Source organism: Sesamum indicum, linkage group LG12 (genome assembly GCF_000512975.1).
Source record: "Sesamum indicum cultivar Zhongzhi No. 13 linkage group LG12, S_indicum_v1.0, whole genome shotgun sequence".
Lineage (NCBI taxonomy): Eukaryota > Viridiplantae > Streptophyta > Magnoliopsida > Lamiales > Pedaliaceae > Sesamum > Sesamum indicum.
In genome coordinates, this window is record NC_026156.1 from 3,541,285 (window position 1) to 3,568,735 (window position 27,451).

At 37.2% G+C, this 27,451-nt stretch overlaps 6 protein-coding genes across 6 annotated transcripts; 3 read left to right on the top strand and 3 right to left on the bottom strand.

The window, feature by feature from the left end:
* On the bottom strand, positions 95 to 1,971 carry LOC105175427 (putative F-box protein At5g50220). Its single transcript, XM_011097861.2, has 2 exons — positions 1,763 to 1,971; positions 95 to 1,306 (listed from the first exon to the last, which is right to left on the bottom strand). Exon 2 carries the CDS (start codon positions 1,268 to 1,270, stop codon positions 95 to 97), a length of 1,176 nt encoding a protein of 391 aa, XP_011096163.1. The 5' UTR covers positions 1,271 to 1,306; positions 1,763 to 1,971.
* LOC105175428 (GLABROUS1 enhancer-binding protein-like) lies at positions 5,404 to 6,585 on the top strand. Its single transcript, XM_011097862.1, has one exon. It carries the CDS (start codon positions 5,404 to 5,406, stop codon positions 6,583 to 6,585), a length of 1,182 nt encoding a protein of 393 aa, XP_011096164.1.
* On the bottom strand, positions 7,733 to 9,077 carry LOC105175390. Its single transcript, XM_011097824.2, has 3 exons — positions 8,595 to 9,077; positions 8,315 to 8,520; positions 7,733 to 8,191 (listed from the first exon to the last, which is right to left on the bottom strand). The coding sequence occupies exons 1-3, from the start codon at positions 8,691 to 8,693 to the stop codon at positions 7,948 to 7,950; spliced, it is 549 nt and encodes a 182-aa protein (XP_011096126.1). The 5' UTR covers positions 8,694 to 9,077; the 3' UTR covers positions 7,733 to 7,947.
* On the top strand, positions 9,988 to 13,178 carry LOC105175391 (protein HEAT-STRESS-ASSOCIATED 32). Its single transcript, XM_011097825.2, has 5 exons — positions 9,988 to 10,396; positions 11,093 to 11,284; positions 11,367 to 11,577; positions 12,533 to 12,756; positions 12,843 to 13,178. The coding sequence occupies exons 1-5, from the start codon at positions 10,274 to 10,276 to the stop codon at positions 12,951 to 12,953; spliced, it is 861 nt and encodes a 286-aa protein (XP_011096127.1). The 5' UTR covers positions 9,988 to 10,273; the 3' UTR covers positions 12,954 to 13,178.
* On the top strand, positions 14,734 to 17,514 carry LOC105175392. Its single transcript, XM_011097826.2, has 2 exons — positions 14,734 to 16,111; positions 16,696 to 17,514. Exons 1-2 carry the CDS (start codon positions 15,505 to 15,507, stop codon positions 17,325 to 17,327), a joined length of 1,239 nt encoding a protein of 412 aa, XP_011096128.1. The 5' UTR covers positions 14,734 to 15,504; the 3' UTR covers positions 17,328 to 17,514.
* On the bottom strand, positions 25,484 to 26,488 carry LOC105175429 (serine/threonine-protein phosphatase 7 long form homolog). The gene is made up of 2 exons (XM_011097863.2): positions 26,157 to 26,488; positions 25,484 to 26,073 (listed from the first exon to the last, which is right to left on the bottom strand). Exons 1-2 carry the CDS (start codon positions 26,484 to 26,486, stop codon positions 25,831 to 25,833), a joined length of 573 nt encoding a protein of 190 aa, XP_011096165.1. The 5' UTR covers positions 26,487 to 26,488; the 3' UTR covers positions 25,484 to 25,830.

The window sequence follows — 27,451 nt, forward strand, 5'->3', positions numbered from 1 at the left end:
GGGGGGGGGGGGGGATAAAAATAGCTGTTGATGGATGAGTTCCAACTGAATACCTTCATCTGACCCAGAATGAAGCAATTAGAGAGTAAAATAACTATTCAAAACTGAGACGAGGCCGCAGTTTCTCTAACATTGTGTCTGGCACCATTCCTTCAAAGGTAACCAAGCTTGGTTTGTACGGGTAGAGTTTATTTGATAGTGAAAAGGTTTGTGATTGCTTAACATCGCAGACCTGTCCAGTCTTAATTGTGTAAGTAAATATTTTCTCACCTTTCAACCAAAACCATATATCACCTTGTTTAGCAAGCAATGGGAATAAACTTGGCTCAACAACATTATCTTTGTTCATGGACGGCAAAGGAATGACTTTCTTGTTTGCACACCATCTGTGCTTCTTATAGTCTTCTAACTCCATCACTTGTAGATTTTTTCCAACTATTTGGACCAATGCAAGTTTCCCATCCCAATCTAAATCCCACAGCGTTGTCCGATTGCAGGTCAGACCCTCTGGCAAATGATTTACAGTGAAAGTTTCAGTTCCCATATCTAGAGACACTACCCGTTCACAACGTTCCTCACCAGATTTAATAACTATGAAACAATTGTCTTTAAATCTGTATCCATTATTAGCAGTCATAATACAAGGAAATGTTATTTGCCTCCACTCCTTAGAGTGACCAGGAGTAAAAACTTCACAGCCTTCTCTTCCATTTTCTCGATCGTTGTAAATGGCCACTATTCTATAGTTTCCAGTGGCTGGGACATAACAGAAGACAAAACCATAGTTACCACTGTGTGGATCAGGCAATTCAAGAACACGGCGAGTGGCCGGATTCCAGATGCAATACTTGAACGAGCTATTATTCCTCAGGAGTAGCAAGCCATCACAACCATGAAGGTAAGAGAAAGAGTCAATATGGGAAATGTGGCCGGTCCGAACAACATTATACCAATGCCAAACAACAGAGTTTTGACCCATATGCTTTTGAATGAAGTAATGGTCATGAATCAGTGCACGCCACTGTTTACACACGAGCTGAGCCTTTGTTAGGGACTTGAGGGGCAACCAGCTCAGGATCTCTATAATGACCTCAGGCGGAAGGATTGGTGTTGATTCATCACTTTGCTTGTTCTGAGAAAATCTGTACACCACAAAGCGCCCCAATGCCCGTGCCTTGTTGGCCACTAGAGTCCACATTATGCTTGAAGTCCAGTTTCTCAAGCTCTCCTTGATGGGAGAAACGGACAATCTGGTAGCTAAGTTTCCCATGTCCACTTCTCAAAAAATCTGCAGAAAAGCCAAAAACTGGGCATGCTTGCAATTTAGAATTGTAAATAAAAAGAAAAGGTTCATATGTCAATAATGTGTGTGTGTGTGTGGCATGCAACAGAGAGAAAGTGTGTATGTTGAGGTCTAAAGAGCAATCAACAAGAAGATTCACAGAAACCACCAATTCATATCAAATAGGACCAACAAACAAATAATGCATGATAACAACTACAATCCTCGTAAAAAAATCAATTGATAGCAGAAATCAATCAGCACTATCAGGGTCAATTGATAACATGAACAGGGTCAATTACAGGTAAAAAAGGAAATTGAAACAGAAAATTTATCAGGATAACAACAATGTTTTTCTCAATGAGGGAGAGGGCGGACACAAGATACGGAAATCCATGCATCAGTTAGCACACCCATCACACCAAGTGAACCAAACACATAAATCTGAAACAACAAGAACGATGAAAGAATTTGGCTTACCCGTAATAGTGTGGATAGAAGAATCTGCAGCACTGCAATTGTAAAAGAGAAAAGTGTGCAGAGAGGAGAAGCAAGTTTCGTTTTGGTTGGACTTATACAAGTGGTTTTGACTACTCGGGATCGTGGGGTTATATTTTATTTCGGTGATTCTTTAAGATTTTATTTGATACATAGTTATCTCAACTTCAGATTCTGTTTCACACGTACTTCTCTAGTTAAACTTGAACACGTAGGGTTTGACCTTTCTTTTCTTTTCTTTTTTTTCTTGCTTTATTTATTTATTTCGAATTGTTTTCCCTTGAGATATTTTGGATGATTTAAAATTTTAATTATCGACCATCAATATAATGATAAATAACTATTATTAAAATTGATGAATAACTATTATTAACGTAAATCAATATTCATATATTGATAAAATTTAAAGATTATAAGTCAAATTTATCGACTGAACAGGTCTCATTAAGATTATATTTACTAAAGGTTGTTAGGCATGATATCCTATTAGCCGTGATTGATTGAATTGATCGAGTACACATTGGGATGTTGGGCATATATTGTAATCAACTCAAAATGGTGATGATTTCAATCACTCAAGCCTCGCCCGCTGTTTTTAATTTTGTTATTGCCTTCTTAGTCCTCACCCAAAATGTCCGAATTTGCTCTCTTTCACTGCAAAATTCCTCAATAATATTGTTAGGTGCAATAAATTAATGCACGTGACATCCTTTTTTACTAACATCACCTTTCCTGGCTCTTTTTCCATCAATTCTTGGAGTGAAATGGAGGTGAAAGAGAAAGCAAGAAGAGTAAAGAAGAGATGGCTTCTTCACAATTCTGCTTTTTATCTTTTTCTCCTTTTTTTTTTTTTGTCAGTTGGGATTTGGATAAATCTATGAGAAAGAGGAACAGTGTAGAAGGGAAAAGAAAGTCGAGAACTTCATTGGTTTTTCTGAATTTATGTCTTTGATTTTTTCTCTTTTTTTTTGGAATTTTGTAGTTTGGTTCACCGAATGATGATTTTAATGTATCAGTGCAGAGGGCGCGCGCCCTCCTCTTTAGCAGCCGCGGTGGCGTTTAAATAAATAATTTTTAATTAATTTAATTAAAGTTATATTATATTATATAAATAATTAAATAATTATTAATATAAATAATATTTATTAATAATAAATATATAATATTTTAATTAAATAATTATTATATAAAATATAATATTATATATATTAGATGTGAGAAAAGGGCAAAAATGTAAGAAAAAATGCATTTTTATAACAAATTCGCAGTCCAAAGCACGTGTAGGTCAATTTCTATATAGAGAGGGTTTTGAACTTTATTTTATATTATAGGGGGAGTATTCTATACTTTAATTTTTATAAAGGGGTTTGTAAACAATTCTATTATCATAAGGGTGATTTCTGGATTTTTTCCGATTTTTCTAGTTTGATTCATATGTGGTTTCAGTTTCAGGCCGCATTCCCTCCAGACGTAGAAAGGTGGGTTGGTTATAGTAAGAATGGGTCTGGGTCTGGGTCTGGTGCACCTAGTCGTTTCAAAATATTCCCAGTTACAATATCAAGCACCAACTGCCAGCCTTGGTCACAACTTGTCAGCAGACCATAGTCATGTAACGCGCAAGGAAAAATATCATAGTCCCTTGGATTCTTCTTCATGAACGGTATGGGTATAACAATCTTCCTATCAGCTCATCTCTGCTGCCTCACACTTTCTAGTGTCCAAACATGGAGCTTCAAGTTTTCTACAGCGCCAAGCGCCAGTTTCTCCTTCGAGTACAGAGCCCCGACTTCTCTCCAATGCAAGAAAAAGCTATCCGAGATCTTAATCCTAGTCACCCGTTCATTTTTCATTTCAGGCACACTATTTCGGCGTCACATGTTCCAGCAGATTTATGCAGCCTGATCATATAGTAAACTTCTTGGAGCACTTTGATATCAACTCTAACAATTCCCAATTTAGAGGAGAAAGGGAACTCGACCATTCTCCATGTAGCATTGGGGCCAATAGAATCTTGAAACCTCCGTTTCCATCAGCTCCATTTGTGTATGGATAGACCAATTTGAACTCATTAGTGGAAGTAACATAACACAGTCTCATGCAGCCTAAGACATTCTCATCTGGCACAGGCACATGCAGAATTTCCCTGGTGGAAGGATTCCGTAACCTGAATTTCTGTTGCCCCTTGCTTTTCTCCAAGATCAGTCCACGGCAACAATCTATATATGTTTGTCCGGCAGCTGATTCCTAAGGATCGTCGCCTGGCTTTTTAAACACCCAGCCGCCAACAGCCCGCTTCATGTGCACATCGACAAACGCAAGATCCTGGATAGTTGAACTCCATCGCTTGGACACACATTTGAATCTCAGTAATGAACACACTGGCAACCAGCTCAGGATTTCAAAAATTAACTCATGTGCAAGGTGGTGTTGTCGTCTTACGGAAGATGACATCTTTCTTTCCTATATATTTAAAAAACAATGTTCACTACTTGTCCACTTCGTATGGCATTAATTGGCAGGACAACATTTTTGAAAGAACACAACACAAGCACATCAAAGCAAGCAATAACGTTAGACAAAATAAACAAAAACAAGAGATGTAGGAAATCTGATGATGAATGTAAACGTTAATTACCCTTTGTAGTTATAGGAGAAGAGCTGATTCGGCAATTAATCGCTGACAGTGATAACGAATATATGTGGGGTGATATGTGTTGAGAGTTCTTTTTCGGTTGGGATGCTTTAAATTCATTCTTATATTTTGCTATCCTTCTTAATCGGGACTGCTGGCTGGAGTCCTGTTTCAATAGTTTTTTCTTGTTTTATGTGTTGAGAATTCTTTTCTCATTGGGATATTTTAAATTCATTCTTATCTTTTTAGCTATCCTTCTTAATCGAGACTGCAGGCGGGAGTCCTGTTTCAGTACGTCGTTTCTTGTTTTATGTGTTGAGAGTTCTTTTCCGATTGGAATGTTTTAAATTTATTTTTATCTTTCTAGCTATCCTTTGTAATCAGGACTCCAGGTTGGAGTCCTATTTCAGTACGCCATTTCTTGTTTTTCAGGATCACCCCATTCATCCAAATCTCTTCTTATTAAGTAATATTATTTCCACTAATTTCTCAAGCCAACAACATAACAAATAGCTCACAAGATTAAATTTTGGCTTTTACATAGATCATTGAACAATTGTAACGTCTATTTCGCTAAATTATCTCTTATATTTTACACAAAAATTATCACAATTATTGATACTTTTTTGATAAGTAACACTCATAATGTCTTTTTCTAGTAGATATGTAATGAAGCCTCTATTGAAAATTGTGAGATTTCAAAGTAAATTAATGGTCAAGTTCAATTTGAGCAGTATGCTTGTTGTTGGTATCAAATTTGCAATTAAAATTTGTTTTATTGAAGTTAAAATTGCATTTTTTAAAAAGTATAGGGGCAAAAGTGAAATATCCTTTATATTCTTGGACAGAAAGTGCAATACTCCCCATAGGTCTGTGAAAAACGAGGAGGCGAAGTCAACAAAACTTTCGTATCTGAATACTATTATTCTCTGGAGAAACCCTAGATTTTAATTCACCACTCTCCGGTTTCTCTCTCTCTGTGTCTCGAAAGATGGCTAAGAATCGGGAACCCGAGAAGCCCGTCGAATCCGAAACGGAATCCGGGGAGGAAGAAGATGACATAGCTACTTCTGAAGACGCTGGCTCGCAGGATTCCGACTCCGAACCCGATCTGGCGCAAGTTAGCAAAAAGCCCTTATCCTCAACACAGGCAACTCCCAAGAAAGCCCAACCTCAGTCCTCCTCTAAACCCCAACCGCAGCCGCCTTCATCCTCTGATGAGGAGGAGTCTGGATCTGAATCGGAGTCAGATTCCGACGAACCAGACCCGAACGTCAAGCCCATAGCATCCAAGCCCATGGAAAATGAACAGAAATCCAGTGACGGCGCTAGGAAGCTCAGATCCAAGCCCATTGCTTCGGATATCGTAACTCCTGCTAGATCCACCGCCGCAAAACGCCCTGCCGAAGAGAAAGAAACGGAGACTAAGGATGCTAAGAAGTCGAAGAAAAAGGCCGAGCCCGACACTTCCGAGAAAAAGTCTACTGATGATTCGAAGAAATTGCTTTTCCAGAGGCTTTGGAGTGAGGATGACGAGATTGTGATTTTGAAAGGGATGATAGATTATGTGACCAAGAAGAAGTCCGATCCGGTTGCTGACTTGAATGCTTTTCATGATTTTATTAAGAAGAATTTGCATGTGGACGTGACTAGGACTCAATTGCAGGATAAGATTAGGAGGCTGAGGAGGAAGTATGTGAACAATAAGAGCAAAGAGAAGGAGGGTAAGGATAGGACCCTCTCGAAGCCACATGAGCAGAAAGCTTACGAGTTGTCCGAGAAGATTTGGGGGAATGAGAGTGGGAAAGAAAATGGGGTTGAAAAAGTGATGGGAAGTCCGAAAGTGAACGGTAGTGCACTGAGGAAGACTCCAAGCAAGAGGCCTAACACGGGTGAAAATGAGGAAGCTAAGGATGTGAAGAGTGTGGAGGTTGTGAATAGTGATCCGGAGAGGCTGTTGCCAGCCAAGCGAGTGAATTCTGGTGGTGTGACTGTGGAGGAGAGGATTTTGAGGATTGGGGCAGAGTATTTTGAAAGCGGAAAAGGGCTCGAGCGGGAAAAAGAATGGAAGAAGCTGAGTGTCGAGGAGATAGAGGTCTACCTGAGGCAGTTGGAGGTGAAGACTGCACAGGCAAAGCTTGTTCTGGATGCTGTGAAGTCCGGGGGTCACTGAAGCTGTAGACAGGTTACTTCATAGTAATGCCTTGGCAGTGTTATAACTGTAGGATTTTGGGTAATTTGTGTCTATGCTATGGATGTATTGTTAAGCTAATTCTAATTTACGTTTCTTATTTGGTCTTAAGTCCTTTTGTGGTGGAACCCCTCATGTTCTGTATAATGAACTACTTTGGTGTTTATCTGTATGTGTAGCATCTGTTGTGCTGATGTTCCTGGTATATTTTACATTTGCTCTCATCTACTTTTCTTTAGTTGTTAGTTACCGTTCTGAGTAGTTTGATTAAAAAAATTCCATTGCTGATTCAAGTTCAATGATAGATGTTTCTTTTGTTTGAAGTCAAACCAATCAATTACTCCAGTTATTCCTTTACCTCAATTGTGATTGAACTTTTCTTTTTTATATTTCCCCTGTTTCTCTAAATTCAGGTCCTCTAGTCATGCTGGACTTTTGTTCTTGAGTTAATTTGACAACAGGAAGGACAATACTGATGAGTGTAACTAGGACAGAGGATGTGCAAGTGGGATATAATCTGTGCTAGGTTTTTCTCCGCGGTTAGAAATAGTTGGTCATTTGTCTGGTCTTGTTAACTGTAAGTGTATCATAGCATGTATACGCTATTTTATGTATCTTTGTTAGGAAAATACAGTTTCATCTAATTTAGCCATGAGCAATAGACTTTTGGCAATACCTGGATTGTTTAGGGCAGGACGCACATCTAGATTCTGATTGGATATTCCATCCGGAAGGGAAACTTGCTTCTGTAGATGATTCATTATAGCCTACCGTTCTATCATAATAATTTTAAGCGTTTTATGGTGCCTTTAGGACATTGGTATCAATCTCCTACATATGATAGAACTTAACTTTTCTGTAAGGTTAGCTCCTGATACTGCAGTGTCCATGAAGTAATTGTCAATGGCCCCTGAAACCCAGTCCTCATGTCGCTGTGGGCTCCATATCCTGATAGACTAGCTGTAGCCTTGTGCATTGTGTTTAGTAAAAGTAGATATTTGAAATTGTATAATCTAAGGTGAAGAGAGCGCTTCACTCATTACAACCTTCTCACTCATTACAACAGAAGGTTATCCATGCTACTTGAAGCATGGTATGATAGTTGTAATGTCAATGATCAAACATGTTATTTCCAGAAAGAGAACAATATGTCGTGGGATAGAAGAATGAGATACTCATGGATACAGAGTAAAACCCACCAATTGGCGATATGAAAACATAAAAGTAAGTAAAACCTTGAAAGAGAAAAATGTTGCCGTGAAGTTGCCAAAGGCCCTAAGTCAGTGCAGTTACAGGAAGAAGTTGAAATTTGTGAACTTTTGTAGTGGGAAGCTAGATGAAATGTCAGGCAGGTACTCCTTGTTGATTTGGTTTGTTGTCTTGGCTTTCATGTGGATGCTCTTTCCTTTCTTCTTGAATGACTGCTGCTGCAGAAACATAGTAGGCAACCGCAAATAGTCCATGAATAAAGCACAAAATCCCTCCAATGGAGAGTTGCCTATGATGGGCGATTCCACAGTCCTTTCTAGATTTTGAGTTTGCTAATGTTCCTGAGATTAGCAAGATGAATGCAATGGCCAACATAATCCTATTTCATCAACACAGTTTATGCTAGTCAGTGCCTTGGAATGCTGAGGTAGAGAACTATTCCAAGGAAAAAATGAGAAGAATGTGAAATTCAAGTGATCTGGATTGAGATATATAAGAGTACCATGCCATGAAGAGGGAGGCAGCAGCAAGCTGCTTGTTTGGAGAAGCTCCATCCAATTCTTCTTTAGATCTAATGAAGATGCATCCTCCCATCAAGTTGGTTAAAACATGTGCTAGGCACAGGAGCACCACTGCAGCCAATCCAAGTTTGAAAGCCTGGTAGCTGGGATCTCGGCACTCAAAAATCCATACTCTCAGGTTTTGAGCCTGTCCAACAAAATTAAACTTTGCTTATTTACTTACCTACCACAGAAATCCAGGAGCTCTAAAGATGGACAAACCTTATTCTGAGCAACCTCCGCCTGGATACCAAGAACACCAGCTACAATGTCCATAACCATGATCAGAAGACATACGACAACATCTGCATTTTTCACCATGGTTGCTACACAATGTGGAGTGAATCACAGAAGGATGCTACACAAGGTGAAGAGCAGAATCACAGAAGAAGATTGTTTACTCAGGAGAAACAGGAACTACTCGTACGTATATAAACCCACAAATCAATCCTTCCTGCATGTATGGGAATCGGAATAAAGTGGAAAAATGAGAAAGATTAGCTGGATTAAGTGTGGGATAAAAGGTTTCTTTTGTCTTCAACATCTGTTTGCCTTTGCCCTGTTTTATGGTTCTCCTTGGCGGGATTCCTTACATTGGGAACAAGAAAAGTAGTGCATCGCCAGAGTATTAATACAGTTTGATTGGTTATATTCTCTACTCTCTTCTACCTAGTGCCATATATTCACTTGCATGTTACTCCCCAATCCATATCTCATCAGACTTTGCCACTTTATTCACTTCATTGTTAGTTTCTTATTTCTGGATCTTATATGTTGGGCCTGCTCCGAACTCAAACGTACGTTCTCATGATTTAGATCTCTTATAATTATTGAAAAATATCATTATAGCATTCTCACCAAAGTATATTTCGTTGCTTCCTTCTTGTATTTATTACTCGACAGAATATGAGAAAGCAGAGTGTGTGTTGAAAGTACATAAACGAGCCCATTGGAAACGGAGAGAGAAGTTGACAAACAAACTATAATAACTTGGGTAGTTGAAGCAGGCCATGAGTCTGTCAATTATGGATCAACATTTGGCCCAAACCCAAATTCAAGCCTTACATGATTCATTGGGACGTGGTGTTGTGAATTCAGTGTTATGCTCTACATAATAACTTTTGGTAATTTTTTCTCTTATTATATTTTCTCATATATATTCTCCCTCTTTCTGTCATCATATCAGAATCTTCTTAAACATTTATTATGAATATTGATTTACTATTTTGTATATAATATAAACAATATAATTTTTTTTACTTTAGAAAATTTTAAAAAATTACGTATACACAAGTGTCCCACAAATTATTAGTTCTTTTTTTTTTTTAAATGAAAGAACTGCTGATATTTGAATTAGAGGACTGTAGACGTATTAATACTTATAATCGTTATTGCAATAATGAATTTTGTGAAATATAAAATGAAAAAGAAGTCTTACGCATAATAACTAAATATAACTTGTCCGTGTATTCGCTATTAATTAAAAATTGTTAATAAATTAAGAATTTATGAAAAATAACTATCATCAACCTTATATAACGGGATTTCAACGCAGGACAACTAAACTTAAAATAAGAATCTTATTAGCTTAATTTTGGTCATACTTACATTCTCCCCATGTGAAAAATTCTATGATGCTAATGATGATCACCTTAATCCTCTTTTTTCAAGGAAAAAGGGAAATAGAGAGAGAGAGAGAGAGAGCTGGCTCTATGTAGTTCTAGAAAGCACTCCGGAGTTCTTCTAAATTCCTAACGGATATAACCCCGCCAATCTTCCACCTGTCCTACTTTTTTCCTTTTTATAATTCTGCATTCTTCCATCTTTCGTTGTTTTCATGTTCATCAGTTTATGTATTTTGTTTCTCATAGTTCGAGTTTCGGTGTGAAGGAAGAGATATAATGGCAGGCTACCGATGGAAGACCTTCTTTGAAGAGGAGGATCGTCCTGAGAAGCCAAGAAGATATGGTGTCACCGAAGTGAGGGGACCCCATTGCTCCCTTTTCTCCCAGAACCTCCTCCAGGTGCCGATTTCTTTCCCGCTTTTCACGAAGAATCATGCCTTTATATTCTTTAGCAGTGTTTTAATTCTTTTTTTATTTTTTATTTTTTAAGTTTTCTCGTAATTGGTTGTTCCATCTTTGTAAATTCTTTTAAATAGTGCAAGTGGGGTGAGATGGTGCTTCAATTTCAAGTTTCTTGAAGTTCCCACGGTAGTGTTATTGCTTTGTTTGAGTTCTTGAAATTGTTGTGACTTTGTTCCCTTTCTTATTTTATTTGCTTATCTGATAATTTGGATTGTATTAGTATCATTAAAGATGTCAGTGCGCATGATCCTCCTTTCACTTATTTGTGCCCGTATGGAGTGGGGCAGGTGTTTAAATTTTGTACCAAACCTTCTTATGTTTTAAGAGACATCACGCTCGCCTAAATTATATTTTCTAGTGTCTTATAGAGATTGTGTTTGTTGAAATATTTGATTGGGTTGGCATTTCATCTTACGATGGATTGTTATTAGTTACATTAACTGGTCACGGAAAGGGTAAGTATCTACTGATCAGATAAAACTTTATTGCCGGCTTTAAGCGGCAGTTGTGCAATTTGTTAGAAAACATTTCTTGATAGAAGCGCTGTGTTGTGTTTCCAATACTCAACATTCTTCTACTATTGTGGAAGAAATATGCTTGGTAATTCTATTGACTAATCTACGTGTGATGTAGGATGTCTTTGAGTCTATGGGACAATTTGTTGATGGCTTGAAGTTTGCTGGAGGCTCTCATAGTTTGATGCCTAGAAGTTATGTGAAAGAAGTAACTGATATGGCACATAGGCACAATGTCTATGTGAGCACCGGTGACTGGGCCGAACACCTACTGCGCAAAGGTCCTTCTGCCTTCAAAGACTACATTGATGTAAGAAAATTTGAGATTTTATCCTTTTAAATTATTCAATTGCTTTCCGTGGTGATAAATATCATTCCACAATTTGTCTTAGGAATGTAAGCAATTGGGTTTTGATACCATTGAAATCGATGCTGGATCACTTGGAGTCCCTGAAGAGGTCCTCTTGAGATATGTGAGGCTGGTGAAGAGTGGAGGTCTTAGAGCTAAGCCTTTATTTGCTGTAAAGTTCAGCAAGTCAGATATACCCGCGAAGACTGATAGGGCATTTGGATCTTATGTGGTGCCAACACCTCGGACTTCAGGTGAGAAATTGATTTGTTGGAGCTGTTAATCTCTCAATGGCATGGATGCTGGATCCTCTGCTTTAACGAATTAGTGTCGCGTGTTTAATGTCTATATTATCGATATAAGATATACTTCAAGTATTTTTCGTGGAGGATTAGGGGTGCTACTTGCTCTGATAGCAGAACGAAGCAGGCTAGAGGACCCTCTATTAAGTTGTTTTTGTGGAGAAGTAATAGCATCATGATTTCATTGTAGACTGATGGTCTTCTCCTTGACTAATACTATCAATAATACCATTATCCAACTGAAAGACTGGTAAAAGCTCTGTGGAGCTTTTTAGCTGAATCCATGCCTTTCACCATTATCTTTTGGTGGAAAAATGTTAGGATGGGAGGTGCGCCCAACTTGGTCGAGGAAACCGATAAATTAATTTTTGTGGCTTGAGGTAATTCTATCGAGATCTTACTCATATCATTTTGAATTCAGCTATTATTTAAGGATATCAATCTACAAGTTAAAGAAAAGATTTTATTCATTCTCTTGCTTTTGGGAGTCTTCTAGTGACGTGATCAGTTTGCTGCATGGTCTAGCAATCCAAATTCCAAAACCATGTTTGCTTCACTCTAGCTAAAGTCAGGATCAAGAAAGTAACAAACAATTGGACTTTTATCTTGTTTCGGCCCTTTTCACTCCGTGAGGGAAGTTTACTAATCTACCGAATTCAGGTGCAGTGATGCATCTTAGAGGTTTTATACTTGACAATATGTAGTGGCTTAACAGTTATTTAGATGGAATTCAGAATTAGATTGATGAGCGCCTAATTTTCTAGGGTGCATGATAGTTTTGAGAATGCATGGTGGACAAAATTTACGCTTGAGACTGTACCAAAAATAGATCAGAATTTCCATGAGACATATACTTCAAGAGATTTCTGCTCTGTGTCTGTCATAATTTTGCTTCCTTGTTCTGCAGAGCTTGTTGAGGACGTAGATCTTCTGATTAGAAGGGCTGAAAGATGCCTTGAAGCTGGGGCAGACATGATAATGATTGATGCTGATGATGTCTGCAGAGAGGCTGACTCTGTCAGGGCTGACATTATAGCAAAAGTTGTTGGCCGTCTAGGGCTTGAGAAGACCATGTTTGAAGCATCAAATCCTAAGGCATCTGAATGGTTCATCAAACAATATGGGCCAAGGGTATAGTTTCTTTTTTCCCCTGTTTCTTTTATCATTCAATTTAATTCTGCTTAAGAATTTTAAGTTCTATTCCTGTGTCACTCTAGGTGAATCTTTTCGTGGACCATTCTCAAGTAATGGATCTGGAGTGTCTTCGAGGTCGTAACCTGGGGAAAGATCATACATCTATTCTTGGTTCATCATATTTTCTGTTTTAAGCTGATTTTGTTATTATGGAGAAGTCTTCATCTAAGTTGGTCACAATAATGGTTTGTAGGTACTATTGTCTACTTCAGATTATGTTAAATTGTTAATGAAATGTATAACTCCACGTTTCCGTGCTGGGGGGCACTCAGGTTATAGCTTAAAATTTTGTGTATTTGAATCGGGTTGTAATGTATTTTTATTCTGATATCAAGTCATGTTGGCTTCTAATGATGGAATTTCTGTTAGATTTGAGGCAGTTGCTCTTCTGACTTCCATCACACTGATAGGAGATCTCCAAACATGCTTTGGGTTGGTGGGTGTTGGGTGTTGTGTTCAGTGAGCTTCTCTTACTATTTCGTATATTAGAATGATCATCCCTGATACTCCACTTGCCCACCAGATAGAGCAAAGTACACATTTTAGTATTAATTTCCGCCGTAGAACATGTGATAAGAATGAGAATCTGCCTGTAAAATTGCAGCTTCATCAAGTTGGGTATAGAATTAGAAGAAGTGATCATAATAGTTGCAATATCTGTATTTTGACAAGGAAAAACTGAAGTGATCCCGTTCCTCGTCTTTCCGCATTATCTTGATGCAATATACTTGTATTAATCTCCACCAGTTTGGATGTGACTGCTGGTTTTGTTTTTCTTGCACCTCTCGTGGGCATTGGCTGTGTTGCAAGGAAGTAGTATTCATTTACAGCCTCAAGCCCTGGCAAAGTGCTGCCTTCATGTTGTGTACAACAAAGCAGCTAACACTAGGGTCGATCTTTCTCTTACATTTTTTCTGGCACTCCTTTGATATATTTAATCCGTTCGTTGTTTGCGTGAAGGCATCTGAATTTAATTGACGAACTGAGGCACCCCAATTCTGATAACTGCTGGACTCTTAATAACTTGGACATGCATTATTTTTGCCTCGGAGTTGTGTTTTGACTGAATGATCTGAATTCATAATGAAGCATTAGATGCAGTTTAGTCACTCCAAGTATGAACAAGATGTAATTGTTATAATGATATATAAGTTTTGTCTTTAATGGACCATCACAGCTTGTTATGATCAGAATTTCAAGCACTGTTTATAAAATAGCAAACTGATGCTTCAATACCGTTTCCCATCTCTCTCTGCGTTGACGCCCGAGCCGAGGGCATGTGATGGCTAATCAATGAAAGTATGACCACTGGTGGGTAGGGGCAATTAAATATCTCACTGAATCATTCTATAAATATTTCTTTATGGCATTCATTGATTGTTATCTGAAATTAACACCATCATTCCGGAAACAAATGAGAAACGCAAGCATTTACTCTTAATTAAAGAAAACTATGAATGCTTTATATCACTGAGCTGAGTCTTTTAGTCATTATTATATAAATATATCAGAGCATCAACACTGTTTGATCTCACGAAGGTTTCACATGCAATGATCGGAATCCCCTTTGTGCTAACTTGTTTTCTGAAGGCTGCGTGGTAATAATTCAACCCTCTATCTCCGAAATTCATTAGTCCTGAGAAGACTGATTGCTGCATGTGGGTACCCTCATTTTTTCCTAAGTTTTGCTGCGACCTGAATGGATTATACAGGTATATTGCACGTTAAGATTACTCGGGAATCATGCTTCAACGTCGAATTGTAGAACTAATTCGCGGAATGAGAGTGTTGGCTATGGCCTGTTGAACGAGTGGTCTCTTTCTGTTTGGCTAGTGTGTCGGAGTAGAATTAAAACATTCATTTCCACAATTTAATGAATTAGGTGGAATGGATTGGTGTTTGGTTTCCGTTCTTCGAGGGATTCAATGCCTTTCTCTACTTGCATCATCAGCGATGGACGGGTTATTTCATTTAACCCGGAAATATTTAACAATAGTATTTATTGACATGTAATCTTCTCTGGTACGAAGAGATTCTTTTTTCTGAAAAAGAACTACCAAATCAATATATCTCTTCAGTGAAAAACCCAAGATACTCCTATTCTTTGAGAATTTGTAAATCGAAAGAGCAGCTTTTCGTTTACTAGATTTTGTTGGCGCTTTCTTTCTCAATGCTATAAAACGACCAAAATAATTTCGACGACAGTTCCATATTTCCTAATTTGTATCGTCGGCACAACTACTTCACCGCTCACTTTCCCTGAATTCCTGTGGTACTTTCCAGTTACCATTCTTGATGACCCTTTTTATATCTCCTCTCTTTTTCTCACCCCCCAGACAGCATCGAGGGTCATATTAATACACGTATCAGCAGTGATTATGCCCGTTGATTTTATTGCGTGGATGTTTGCAAAACTGCCTTAAAGGAGTTGCAATAAATAATGAAAACCAGCATGTAAAGCTTATGGCTGGTCCAAGGAAGGCAACTGTTTGGCTATATCTTGATTCTTGCACTAAATGAAGAAACAGAATATGGCTCAAGAATCATTCACAGTTTTCGTATTGCGGGTTTCTATAGTTATATACCTTCTATACATACCTAACTGATGGAGAGGGACGACCGGTTGGTTATGGATCTTTAAGAAGTTTAAGGAGTCAGCAACAGGAGCAGCAGGGAGAAAACAAGATGCCTGCTGTTTGGTTTGCTCTGAAGAGGTCTTTGCAATGCAAATCTGAACAAGGAGATGTCTGTGAGCCAAATGGTAGAAATCTGAGCAACATTTCAACAAAGAAAAGTAGCGGGGGATGGTCCGGTTGTTCGAGGTCTATTGCAAACTTGAAAGATGTTGTGATTCATGGGAGTAAAAGGCACACGGAAAAGCCGCCAATTTGCAGCCCGAGATCCATTGGAAGTAGTGAACTTCTGAACCCAATAACCCATGAAGTCATGCTTAACAATTCAACCTGTGAGCTTAAAATAAGCGCCGGATCTGGTTTCCAGGGAGGTGGTGGTGATGATGCTGTTTCTAAGTTCGTTGGCATGTTGAAGCCTGGAACTCCAGGCCCTGGACGGTTTCATGTTGCGCGGGGACACAGGACGGGCGTATTAGGCAGTCCGATAAGGAGGACATCGAGTAGCCTGTCCAGGAGGAGTTCTGGATTTGGTGCTATTTCGACAAAGCCAAGGTCTTCTTTTGGGGTGGAATCTCATGGAGCTCTGTTTTGCCATAAATGTGGTGAGCGATTTGTCAGATGGGAAGCTGTGGAGGAACATCATCTCTCCAAACACGCGGGTTAGACGTTGCTTCTTGATTTTCCTTAGTTTTTCTTTCTCCTTATTTCCCATTTTTCTCTTGAATTTCTTGTTTGTAGTAATTAAAAATGTAAATAGATAGCATATTGCACTGTTTATAACTTGTTTTAATTATTCTCAGTTTGAGCTTACATTGATTATTGAACGAATGTAGTTTGAACGAGTTTTAATTTAATCAAACACAAACTAAGTTCAAGGAATTTGATATCTTTAAGCGTATTTTATTGTTCTTTTACTAATCAAATCGAGCTCCAAACAAGTTTGGAAGATTATCAAACAAATATTTTTATTCAAATGTGGTTTGTTAAGTTAATGAATTGGGCTTAAACAAGTTTTTCTCGATCAACCTCAATCAAATATCTGAATAGTCTAATTTGTTTTCATCAATAAGCATAATTGTCTCTGTAGGAACTCTGATCTTTTTATGTTACTTGATCACACTAGCATATAACAGAAAAAAGGATATTCTGAGTTTTCCAGTTACTTTGTCTCTTTAGTTCACATCTCAGAACAATCACTCCTGCCTCCATAACTTACTGCACATGGCTTTTATGTCTGTTCTAGTTACTGAACTGGTTGAAGGAGATTCATCGAGAAGGATTGTCGAAATTATATGTCGAGCCAGCTGTACCCGCCCCGATAATCACTCAGGTGGAGTAGAGAGGATTCTGAAGGTCCACAACATGCAGAAAACACTAGCCCAATTCGAGGAGTACAGAGAACTAGTGAAAATCAAAGCCAGCAAACTCCCCAAGAAACATCCACGCTGCTTAGCGGACGGGAACGAGCTGCTGAGATTCCACGGCTCAACCGTAGAATGCTCTCTAGGCATGAAGGGCTCGTCCAGCCTCTGCACATCCGACAAATGCCGAGTCTGCCGAATTCTAAGGTACGGGTTTTCAACCAAGAAAGAGCTCAGTGAGGGTGTTGGAGTGTTCACCGCTTCAACTAGCGGCAGAGCATTCGACTCAATCCAAGTATTAGACGGTAATCCATCCTTAAGAAAGGCCCTGATAGTCTGCAGAGTGATAGCAGGCAGGGTGCACAGGCCTGTGGAGAATATACAAGACATCGTTGGTCAATCAGGATTTGATTCATTGGCAGGAAAAGTAGGCGTCCACTCAAGCATTGAGGAGCTGTATTTGCTCAGTCCCAGAGCTCTCCTTCCTTGCTTCGTGGTGATCTACAAAACTTAGTTAACAGACACAACATGGTTTTGGTGGTTGTGAATTCCCTCATCCTTTTCTGCCTCTTTTCCACTTAAGAATATTCTGATTCAGATTGTTACAACTGTGATTAGAGTCCATTCTTTCTGCAATCTCCTTGCTCATTCTCAAATTTGGGGTTATTTGATGGAAACGGTACATACCTTCATTCAGAGCACTGACAGTCTCGTACGTTTTTCTTTCTGTCTTTGTTTCATTCAGTTCCAGAAACAAAAATGTTGGAATTATTACAGTTTGGAGAGGAGGAGAATGCTGATTCCGATTTGCATTTGCTCCTATATTTGTCACCACTTTTTGTCTTTTCATGAAAATAAAAAAACTATGTTAAATACATGATATTATTATGTCTAAACTCTGATTAGGTATAAGAAGAGTTATGTTTGCATACCTTCTACTTTAATGAAAGAACGAAAGTAGTAAAATGACATAAATATTTTCCTCAACTCTTATAAAATTAATGGTCCATATCTTGATTAATAAAAATCGATCAGCAGTATCTTGTTAGACTTAAATGAACTGTTGGAATTGACATACATATTTATACACAAATATTTACAATAAAATTTGGTGTAAACATATTTCCATATTTAGAATGTAAGGGCTCGTTTACATTATGTGACAAGGTTGGATTGGGCTAGAAATCCAGGCAAGCCCATCATTTCTTTTGAGTGATTGAGACCCTGTCAAAATCAATAGGGCCCATGATTGAATATTGAGGTGTTACTCCCAGCGTGATTGAATATTGAGGTGTGACTACAGCCCATTGTTCCCAAGACATTGCCCACTCTGTTCCTGCAGCCATAGCAAGCTTTGTTCAGTTTGGAAGTTTTGATTACAGACAGCTTCTGTTTCTTGTTATAGCGCTGTGTTAAGTGATTCACGTTTTTGTTCTTTCATTTATGCTGGCACTAACGTTAGTAGGAGTTTCTTTGGCTGTATTTAAAGGAGGTTTCCCTCCATAACCATAATCAGATTGCAGCAGAATTTCAGTTTAACAATGGCCTTTATCCAACAACTGTGCACATCAATCGGCACAAAATGGGAATTTAGAGCTCTCATTTTCTGCATCTCACAATAAAAAACCCCAAAAACTAAGATCTTGAGAGAGCAAAAGGAGATTTTCTTGCGTGGGAGAGGGAAGATTCGCTTGGATCTGATATGGGATTGGAGGAGGAGAGGCCTCCATTCAAGACAGTTTAAGAAGAGCAATTAACAAGGGCTAAAATGTATTTAACTCATTCATCACTATATTTAAAGTTTTGGGGTGTAAGAAAGGTATACAACCTTATCGCTCTATGCCTTTACCAACACAAAACATCATACTCAGATGACAACCATGTTTGATGATTGTACTCTTACAGGCTTAATAGTTGGCTATAGTTATAATGTCTCCCATGAATTAAATCATAGTACTGAACCCCTATTCGAGTTTGATATGTACTATGATAAATATCATGAGTTTGTTAAAACGATGAAAAACGTATAAATTTGAAAAGATTTTAAGTTCATCATCAAAGTGTTTATAAGAAGATTAAAAGCATTTTTGGTTGCGTAAAATTTAATTAGGTCATTTAATGTTTTCGTCCTTTAATTTTTTATGATAGCATTTTGGTCCTATATCTTTTTAGTTTCATAATTTCAATTCTTTTTTAGCCAAAGTTTACTTCATCGACAAAAAAAAGATTGAAATCGTGGAAAGTTAAAAGAATGTAGGACCAAATTATTACTCCAAAAACTCAAAGAACAAAAAAGCTTTTTTTTTTCTTTTCACAATATTTATGTAAATTTAATTAGGACAAAAAGAATATGAATTGAGTCGTTATTACTAATTATTAAGAAAGTTTTTTTTTACAATATTTATGTAAGTTGACTCACTGTACCTCGGACAACAATCATATCAGTTGAAATATTATATAGCTAAATACTAAAGTTTTTAATTAGTATTTAATTTCCTAATTATATAAATGAAAGTTACTTTTTTATAATTAAATATAAAATATATTTATAATTCAAATAAATTTATTATTTATTAACAAATATTATATTGACAAATTAACGATAAGGGTATTGCTCGCCAATGAAATATCCTTTTGAACATATGAACAAAATAGCTTTTAGTCAATGGAACTCTTTCAAAAGTTTTACTTCAACTTTTATCCAAACTTTACTATTTTTACAAAAGTTTTATTTTTTAATTTTATTACAACTTTCAATTTTATTTACGAGACATTTGACACCTATAGAGCTGACCTAGTCCTGTTGATGTAGTCAAACATAGTTGTTTTTAATTTTTGCTTCTTTTCTCAATCATTAAAACTTGCCCTTTTCACTCACAAAAACGTAGGTTTTAAGGTGGCCCGTAACCATGATAATATTCGACTACAGTACTTCACTAACGTAATTTGATTATTCAAAACATATTTCAGCAATATTTTCAACATAATTAATGTGTACTTCATTATCTGTCTTGAGAATATGGTTTATTATTCCAAATTCTGTTGCATATTTGAGACTATTTTGTAATTTTTTTGGATGATAAAATGTATTTTCAATGCTTAATCCAATGAAATGAGATGAAACAAATTCCACGAGCAAGGGACAGTTTGTTGTTTCCTCTATGCGGCTCGAATTTTGTGCTGTATTTTGACATTCCATCTTCTGTTCCACTTTATGAGAGATTAAGGTGACATGCCATGTTGCAAACTGCAGTAAAAACCAAGACTTGACAGCTATGTACTTACTATGAATTATCATGGTATGTGGATGTGGTTACGTGGGAGTAGCATGCAAATGAGATCACACCTAGAATATGGTAGATGAGAAATCTCCCTCACTTGAACAAAGTGGTAACATGTGTTTGAACAGACTTTACCAACACAAGACAGTCTTGTTTTAACTAATTACATGCAGCTTTTTTCTCATTCATTTCCATTTCTTTTCACGTACGTTTTTGCAAAGCACTATTTGTGGAAGCAGACCACTCGGATCACTCTCTTTCTCTGTCTGAATATATACCTGATAACGGGTGGACATCCTCGTCTTTATTGGTATCGACCACACATCCCTCATCGTTCGACTGTGCAACGATCAGGACACTTCTAATGTAAATAACATTCACACATTCGTCAATTAATCCTAATGTGTCACATGAGAAAGCAAATGTTACAGAACCAGCAGCTCGGGGCCATATCAAGAACCTTGTAACAGATACATGGAAGAAAATAAACGGGCTGTTCATCAGCAGTCCTCGTTCGCAGCAACCGACAACGATTAATGATACTGACACACCAATTCTTAATTCCTTGAAACTAAAAATCCTTAAAATTAAATAACTAACTTATTTAACTTTCTTAAAGTTTACAACGTACCGTGCAATCAACGTCAGCTGGGATAGAGAGCGGCGACGGCCGTGGAGGTTGAGGTGATGTATGGAGGGGGGAAGGGGCGGGGCCGGAGCCAGCCCCGGCAGTGGCCGATGAGGATGTGAAAAGTGGGGTTTTTTTGTTATTAAATAAAAAGTATATATAAATAAAAGTTATTATATATTTTATATAAAAAATTATTTTTACTTTTTAATAAATATTTATATAATTATAATTATAAATACTCCTGGAATTACAAATAGTATCATATTTCTTTTCTTATATTATAGTATCATATTTCATTTTCCTTTAATTGAAATGCATTAAAGAATTATATTCAATAAATTTATATCTAAAAGTGGCGAATCTGTGGACTAAAGCAGAAAGTTTAGATATGACATTCACAATATATATACTTGATAGAATGTGCATATATATATTCATGAGAAACGTAACAAAATATTATAGTTATATATCGATTAATAGATAGTCTATATTTTTCTGTATTCTTTCTTTTCTCTTATTATATTATGATGGCTTATCTGTATTTTATTTAATTGCAATGCCAAATATTTCATTGTCACAATTAAAATACAATGGTATATTGTATTAATAAATTTATATCCAAAACTAAAAAGTATCAAATTAATTATTTCTATAAAAGTTGTTTTCCAGCATTTACAGTGCCTGGACAGTATTTGTTAGGCCATTGTTTCCATGGTGAGTTTGTTTTGGATATCAATGTAAATGGACCATTTACTTTTTCAGTTATGAGCCTGGGAGAACAAGCTCCAGCCCCGGACTCACCTCCATCCCAACACAGTTTCAAGTCCCGCCCTCTCCCGAATTAATTTTCACTCCCGAAATTACCCACATCTTTATTCATTGAAATTCCACTTTTATCCTTCCAAGTTCCGACCCCAAAAATTTAGCATTGTACATTGAATTACATGTCAGACTCTTTTAACTTTTTCTTTGTAAGATGCTGTTACCATTCACTTCCATTAATGCTCTGATACAATTTTCTCTCTCCATCATTTTCTCTTGTCCAAGAGCCAAACATCATATTTGAGTGATACGGGTAAAACTCTAGATTATCGTAAAGGACAATTTTGCCCCAAGAGGGCACAAAATTACAAGTTTACCAACAGGATTCGCGCCTTTCTTACTGGGTCGGATCGCGACCCGATCCAAGGACCCGGAACACATGGCAGACGTGTATTGGATCAACCAATCCCCCAGCATTAAATGATATGTTGTCTTGACCACATTCTACCTTCAGGTCGATTCAGTTTGCTATTTTGCTAAGCGACCTAGTTTTACAACCTCAGAACCAAACATCGACTTAAGCATCGGAGGGTTTTAGTTGGGGGGCCACCCCAGCAAGCCTAACGATCTGCTTCTCTTCTCATGGCCCAATCACTAGTTTGGGAGAGATAGCGACCTCGAACCGTTTGGAATATCAGCTTACTCGACTAAGGAGGTCGTATAAATTTCGACCCAAATCACTGGGTGAGATGGAGAAAGTAGAATTTCTCCTCCATTTTCTCTCGTCCGCTAATGTTTGGGAAGTATTGGGTGGAATGATGAGACTTTTAGCCCTTTTGGCAAAGAAGGCTGTCCATTCATGTCTTTTTCAAGCATATGTGCCATTCTTGAAGCTTTTTCCCCTCGAAGGCATATGCAGCATCACTGTTGTTTTACCCCATTCATATCATTTCTCGAATGAGAGAGTTTGGAGAATTGAAAAGCCAAAGGCTGCCTTTTGATTACTTAATGTCAAGCTCGAGTTGAGTTGAACGAGCACTCAAATTCTGCCAATTTTGGTTGGAATTGCACGATTTTACTTTATTTTAATTTTATTCTTTATTTATTTTATTTAGCCATACTTTTCTATTTCATGAAGACCATTGTATTTCAACTAAGTTTGGAAACAGATTTTCATTAGTATTGTAGTTAGGATATGAACAAGCTATTTTATTAATAAAAAATAATTTTTTTAGTTGGGATTTTCACTAAAATTGCACGGCAAAATTCAGTTTATGAGAAGGAGATTTTAAAATTTGAATATCTTTTTAGTTTGGATGTTGAGTAATTTTCTAGCCTTTTAGTATAATCAAACAAGTGAGGATAAAATCTAATCGATTATAAAGTAGGAAAAGCCAACCAAAAAAAAAAATCTAAGGAAATTGCTAAGAGAAAGAAAAAGAAATTGCTGAATTTTTTTTTAATTGATGGATAATTGCTAAGAAAAATGCAACAAATTATTGAAAATTAGTGAAAAATATATAAATAATAATATATATACTTAATTATTGATATTGAGATTATAATATTATATATGTATTTGAAATATAATAAATATAATCATTAATTTAAAAGGAAGAGGAGTGAAGAAATTTGAAGTCATATTTTGCATAATACTTCTGTCTTATCTCTGGGTACAAATGTAATTTCCCAATTTAGTCCTATTTTTATGTTATGATAATAACTATGAAAAATAGATAATCAAACAATTTGTCAATGGAGTAATAAACATGCTACTAATTAATCATATCCTAAATTAATCTAAAGGGCCAATATCCCACACCACATAGTAAACATGGTTTTACTGTACAGAAACAAATACTATGGAAGAACAATGTAATTAATCGTTTTTTAGACCCAAAAGGAATTTTTAAGTTGAGCATCGCCAATAATATATTTCTTAAAAGTCTTTTTAATTTTTGGTTTCAAAATTTTAGAGTATTTAGATAGTGTTTCTTTTATTTTTAAAACTTCAAAAGACGGGCATTTTTAGAGTCGAAAGATAAAAATGAAGGTGTTTCTAGCTGCTTTGTTATTTATTTTTTTATGTTAATATATAACTACAATTTTGTTTTACACTCTATTTATTTATTTTGTTTTGAAATTTACACGTTTTCAGTTATTGTTCAAATTTGCACGTTTTTCGTTCAACATTATTTATGTGAATGTGAGGCAATGAGGAGGAAGGGGGGCAGCCACGTACTATGCTGAATTATTAATCATGTGCTCTGATTTGGAGTTGTGGAGCACATGAAGTGATAAAAATATTGGTAGATGAGAAGTCTTCATCAATCACTCTCACTATGCTCTTGCCACAATTCCATATAGTTCCTCTAACGTATGTGGAGAGGAGACTACTGGCATTTTTATGTAGGGTAAATTCGACTGTGGATATGTTAAGATAGTTTTGAGAGCATGTTTATCTATTCATTAATGAAGGAGGTCAGAGGCTTCGGGATATTTTTACCGTGCACTCATGGGTCTCAAATTTTGGAAAATTATATGTGGTGATCGATCATCTATATGGGTGGATTGGATATACCATATATGTTTACGGAATATGATGGTATGGACAATTACTGAACGAGGCAGTTCTTGGGGATGCGTAAACTTCTTCGCCTATGCCCCATACTTCGACCTTTTGTTGAGTATCGAATTGGGGATGAGTCTACTTTTTTATTATGACATGATCCTTGCAATGAACTGAGACCACTTATCCAGCAATTTTCAAATGGCCATTACCTCACGGGTACTCAATTGACAAATACAGTTGATACTATAATTGAGGATGGACAATGACAATGGCCCCATATTACAGATATTCATTGTCCACAGATTCTCCATACTCTCCCACATATCCATGGGGGCATTGACTGTATTTCTTGGCGATCACAGATTGGGCCTTTGACATCGGCTATGCTACTCCAGGTTTTCAGAATTATGGATACTAAGGTAGGTTTATTTTCACTACTCTTGGACCCCTTCAAGATTCCTCGTCATACGTTTATCCTCTGGCTCGTCATCCTTGGAAAGCTTTCTACAGTTGACAAGTTTGGCTATCTCACTTGGGTACCATTTGTGTCTTGTGTAACGAAGGGGCTACTGAAATACACAATTACCTCTTCTTTCATTGCCCCTACTCAAGACACTGCTTGAGGGTGATCCGGCGCACCCTGCATTTTGACTGGCTCCATCGTGATTGGGCTATCCACGTTCTGTGGGCAGCAAAAGGTAGCGAGGAAAATATCGTATCTCGACTTCTTATCCTGTACTATTGGGCTCTCTTGTATACCACCTATGATGCGAGCGCAATCTTCGACGAATATATGGAGGAATACGTGGGATACCTTTCGTAGGAAACTTATTATTGAAAATGTCTGACAACGGATACTTAGTGTTGATTTACCTTCTTCTATTAGCACTTGTGCACTTTTTCGTTTATGACGAATCCCTTGGCCTGTTGAGGTGACTGAGTTAATTATTTTTTTATTATAAAAAAAAAATTATTTTATCATAATTATTTTTAAAAGAATAACACAAATATGACGAGTCGCGATTTCAAATCGCGACTCGTCATTAAATATTCAAAAAAATAGGCAAAAATTCCCCAGGCGGGTCAAGTCGGGATTTTGAATCCCGACTTGGAGTCGGGATCTTAAAACCCGACTTCAAGTCGGGATCCTGAATCCCGACTTGAAGTCGGGATTTTGTTTCCCGACTTGGGAAATTCTGCTTTTTTTTTTTTCGTTTAAATTATTATTATATAATTTAATTTATATATAATTAATTTTAACAATATACTAAAATTCAAAATTAATAAAATTAATATTGTATTAACTTAAAAAATTACAATTAAGGGTACAAATGTAATAGTTATTTATTTTGTACAATTGTAAAAAATTACATTAAATTATACAATTATAAATATAAAAAATGTCCACCCGTTCCACAATGTCGTCTGTGGCGTTGACGTCGTGGTCTTCTAATTTCCTCGCCCACATTTTCAACTGGCTCATTTTGCGCCTCATTTTCTTCACCAACAAACCGACTTGATGTTTCAGAACTTGACTCCACATTGTCACGATATGCACCAAATGATGGAAATGGAACTGGTGAAATATTATATCCTTGTGTATATGGTTGATTAAAACCAAGACCAAGGTCAAGAGAAAAATCTTGTGTTTGATTTGACATATATGGAGTCGATTGAAACCAATCACCTTGAGATGGTTGAGGCATATAATAATCTTGAGGCGGTTGAGGTACGTAATAATCTTGAGGTGGATATACTGTAGAAGGACCAGCTATATCCACCCCAAAATCACGACATTCAACTGAACCAGTTGACATTTGGCTAGAACTTCTTCTTTGCCTGTGGGATGTGTGGGAGCATCATCGGATGGAGAAGCAATTTGTTGTGGCTGTTGGGTTATAGCCTCCCTGATAATATGTAACCCATGTTCAAATCTATCCACCAATTGACTATATCCTTCGATATTTGGTGGTCTAGATCGACATAAAGTTTCAAGGGCATTCACCTCATTTGCCTGAAAAGTGTAGAAAAATAATTAGCCTTGTGTTGTTAAAAATATATATAAAATAAAACATATAATATTATATAATAACGTACCACAACTTGCAACATAGGTGCTTCTCCAGGTTGGTACCCGCTTTCCACACGTCTATCAGTAGATGACGACACGAAATTTCTTGTTATGTTGTAGTACCACTCCCAATAACCTCGTTCTGTTTCCCTTCTATTAGAAATGAGTGGCCTATGTACAACCGTGTCATATCGTCTTTGCCATCTATTGATGTATTGTATGTGTTGCAGAGACCAATCTGCGCCCGCGTGATTTTTACGGGAAATCTGATGGAGGCTCATATCACGGGTATCCGTCGATTCTGGTACATTCTGCCTCATCCCGAATTGGCGAACAACTCGTTCGGGACGATGCATTTCAACTATTGCATAGAATATTAACGGAACAGATGACCTCCACAACTAGGGGTTCAATTCATCGGCGTAAGCCATAATGACATCCGAGTCCATGTCATACGACTGCCATATGAACTGTAATAAAAACAAAGATGTAAATTAATATGAATTTAAGGAAACGGTATAAATATACGAATAATATTAAAATTTAGTTACCTGATCCGCCTGCATCTCATCCAAAATTTCTCGTATTACTCGTACAGTTCCCCGAACTGTAGTGGTGAAAGTGTGCTGACAATTCCAAGTAGCACCATATGGTGCTGCTGGGAGCCAGCGATTATTGTCCATTTGCACTTGGCCCATAAATAGTCGTTGGGCACCAAGTCCAGGACAAAGTGGCGTAATCCGTGACCACGCCCAAATCTACACGAACAATACAAATATGTGTTATTAATGAATATCAATAGGAAAAAAAAAATGTGTAAGACTTTTTAAGTCAATTTTACCTGTAGCAATTGCAGCGCTCCACTAATGCAGTGATGAGGTGTTGATTTAATTGAAGGCGTCCGCACCTATAAACTCCATAAAATCCTATTTGGTGTAGGATTTCTTGTACACGCTTGGACATATTATTTTGGTTAAAGTAGCTCCAAAAGGTACCATCCGCACGCCGTGAAATGAGTACGGCGTCTAGGTCACCATCTGGAATATCGTCAGACCTATGTTGGGCTTGTTGAGATAATACAGTACTATCACGAGGACCGTAGACTGATCGTCTATCCATTTGTGTGGAAAAAAAAATTGAAGACAAACTCACGGTACAAGATGAAGGTGGGTGAAAATTTGAAAATTTTTGCTGGTGGATGAAGTGAGTTTCCACCCACCTTCATCCGTCCAATTTATAATGGTGGATGAGGGTGGGGGGAAATGTTAATTTTTAAAAAAAAAATTTTAAAAAAATTTAAAGGCTGGCCGCGGCCAGCCTT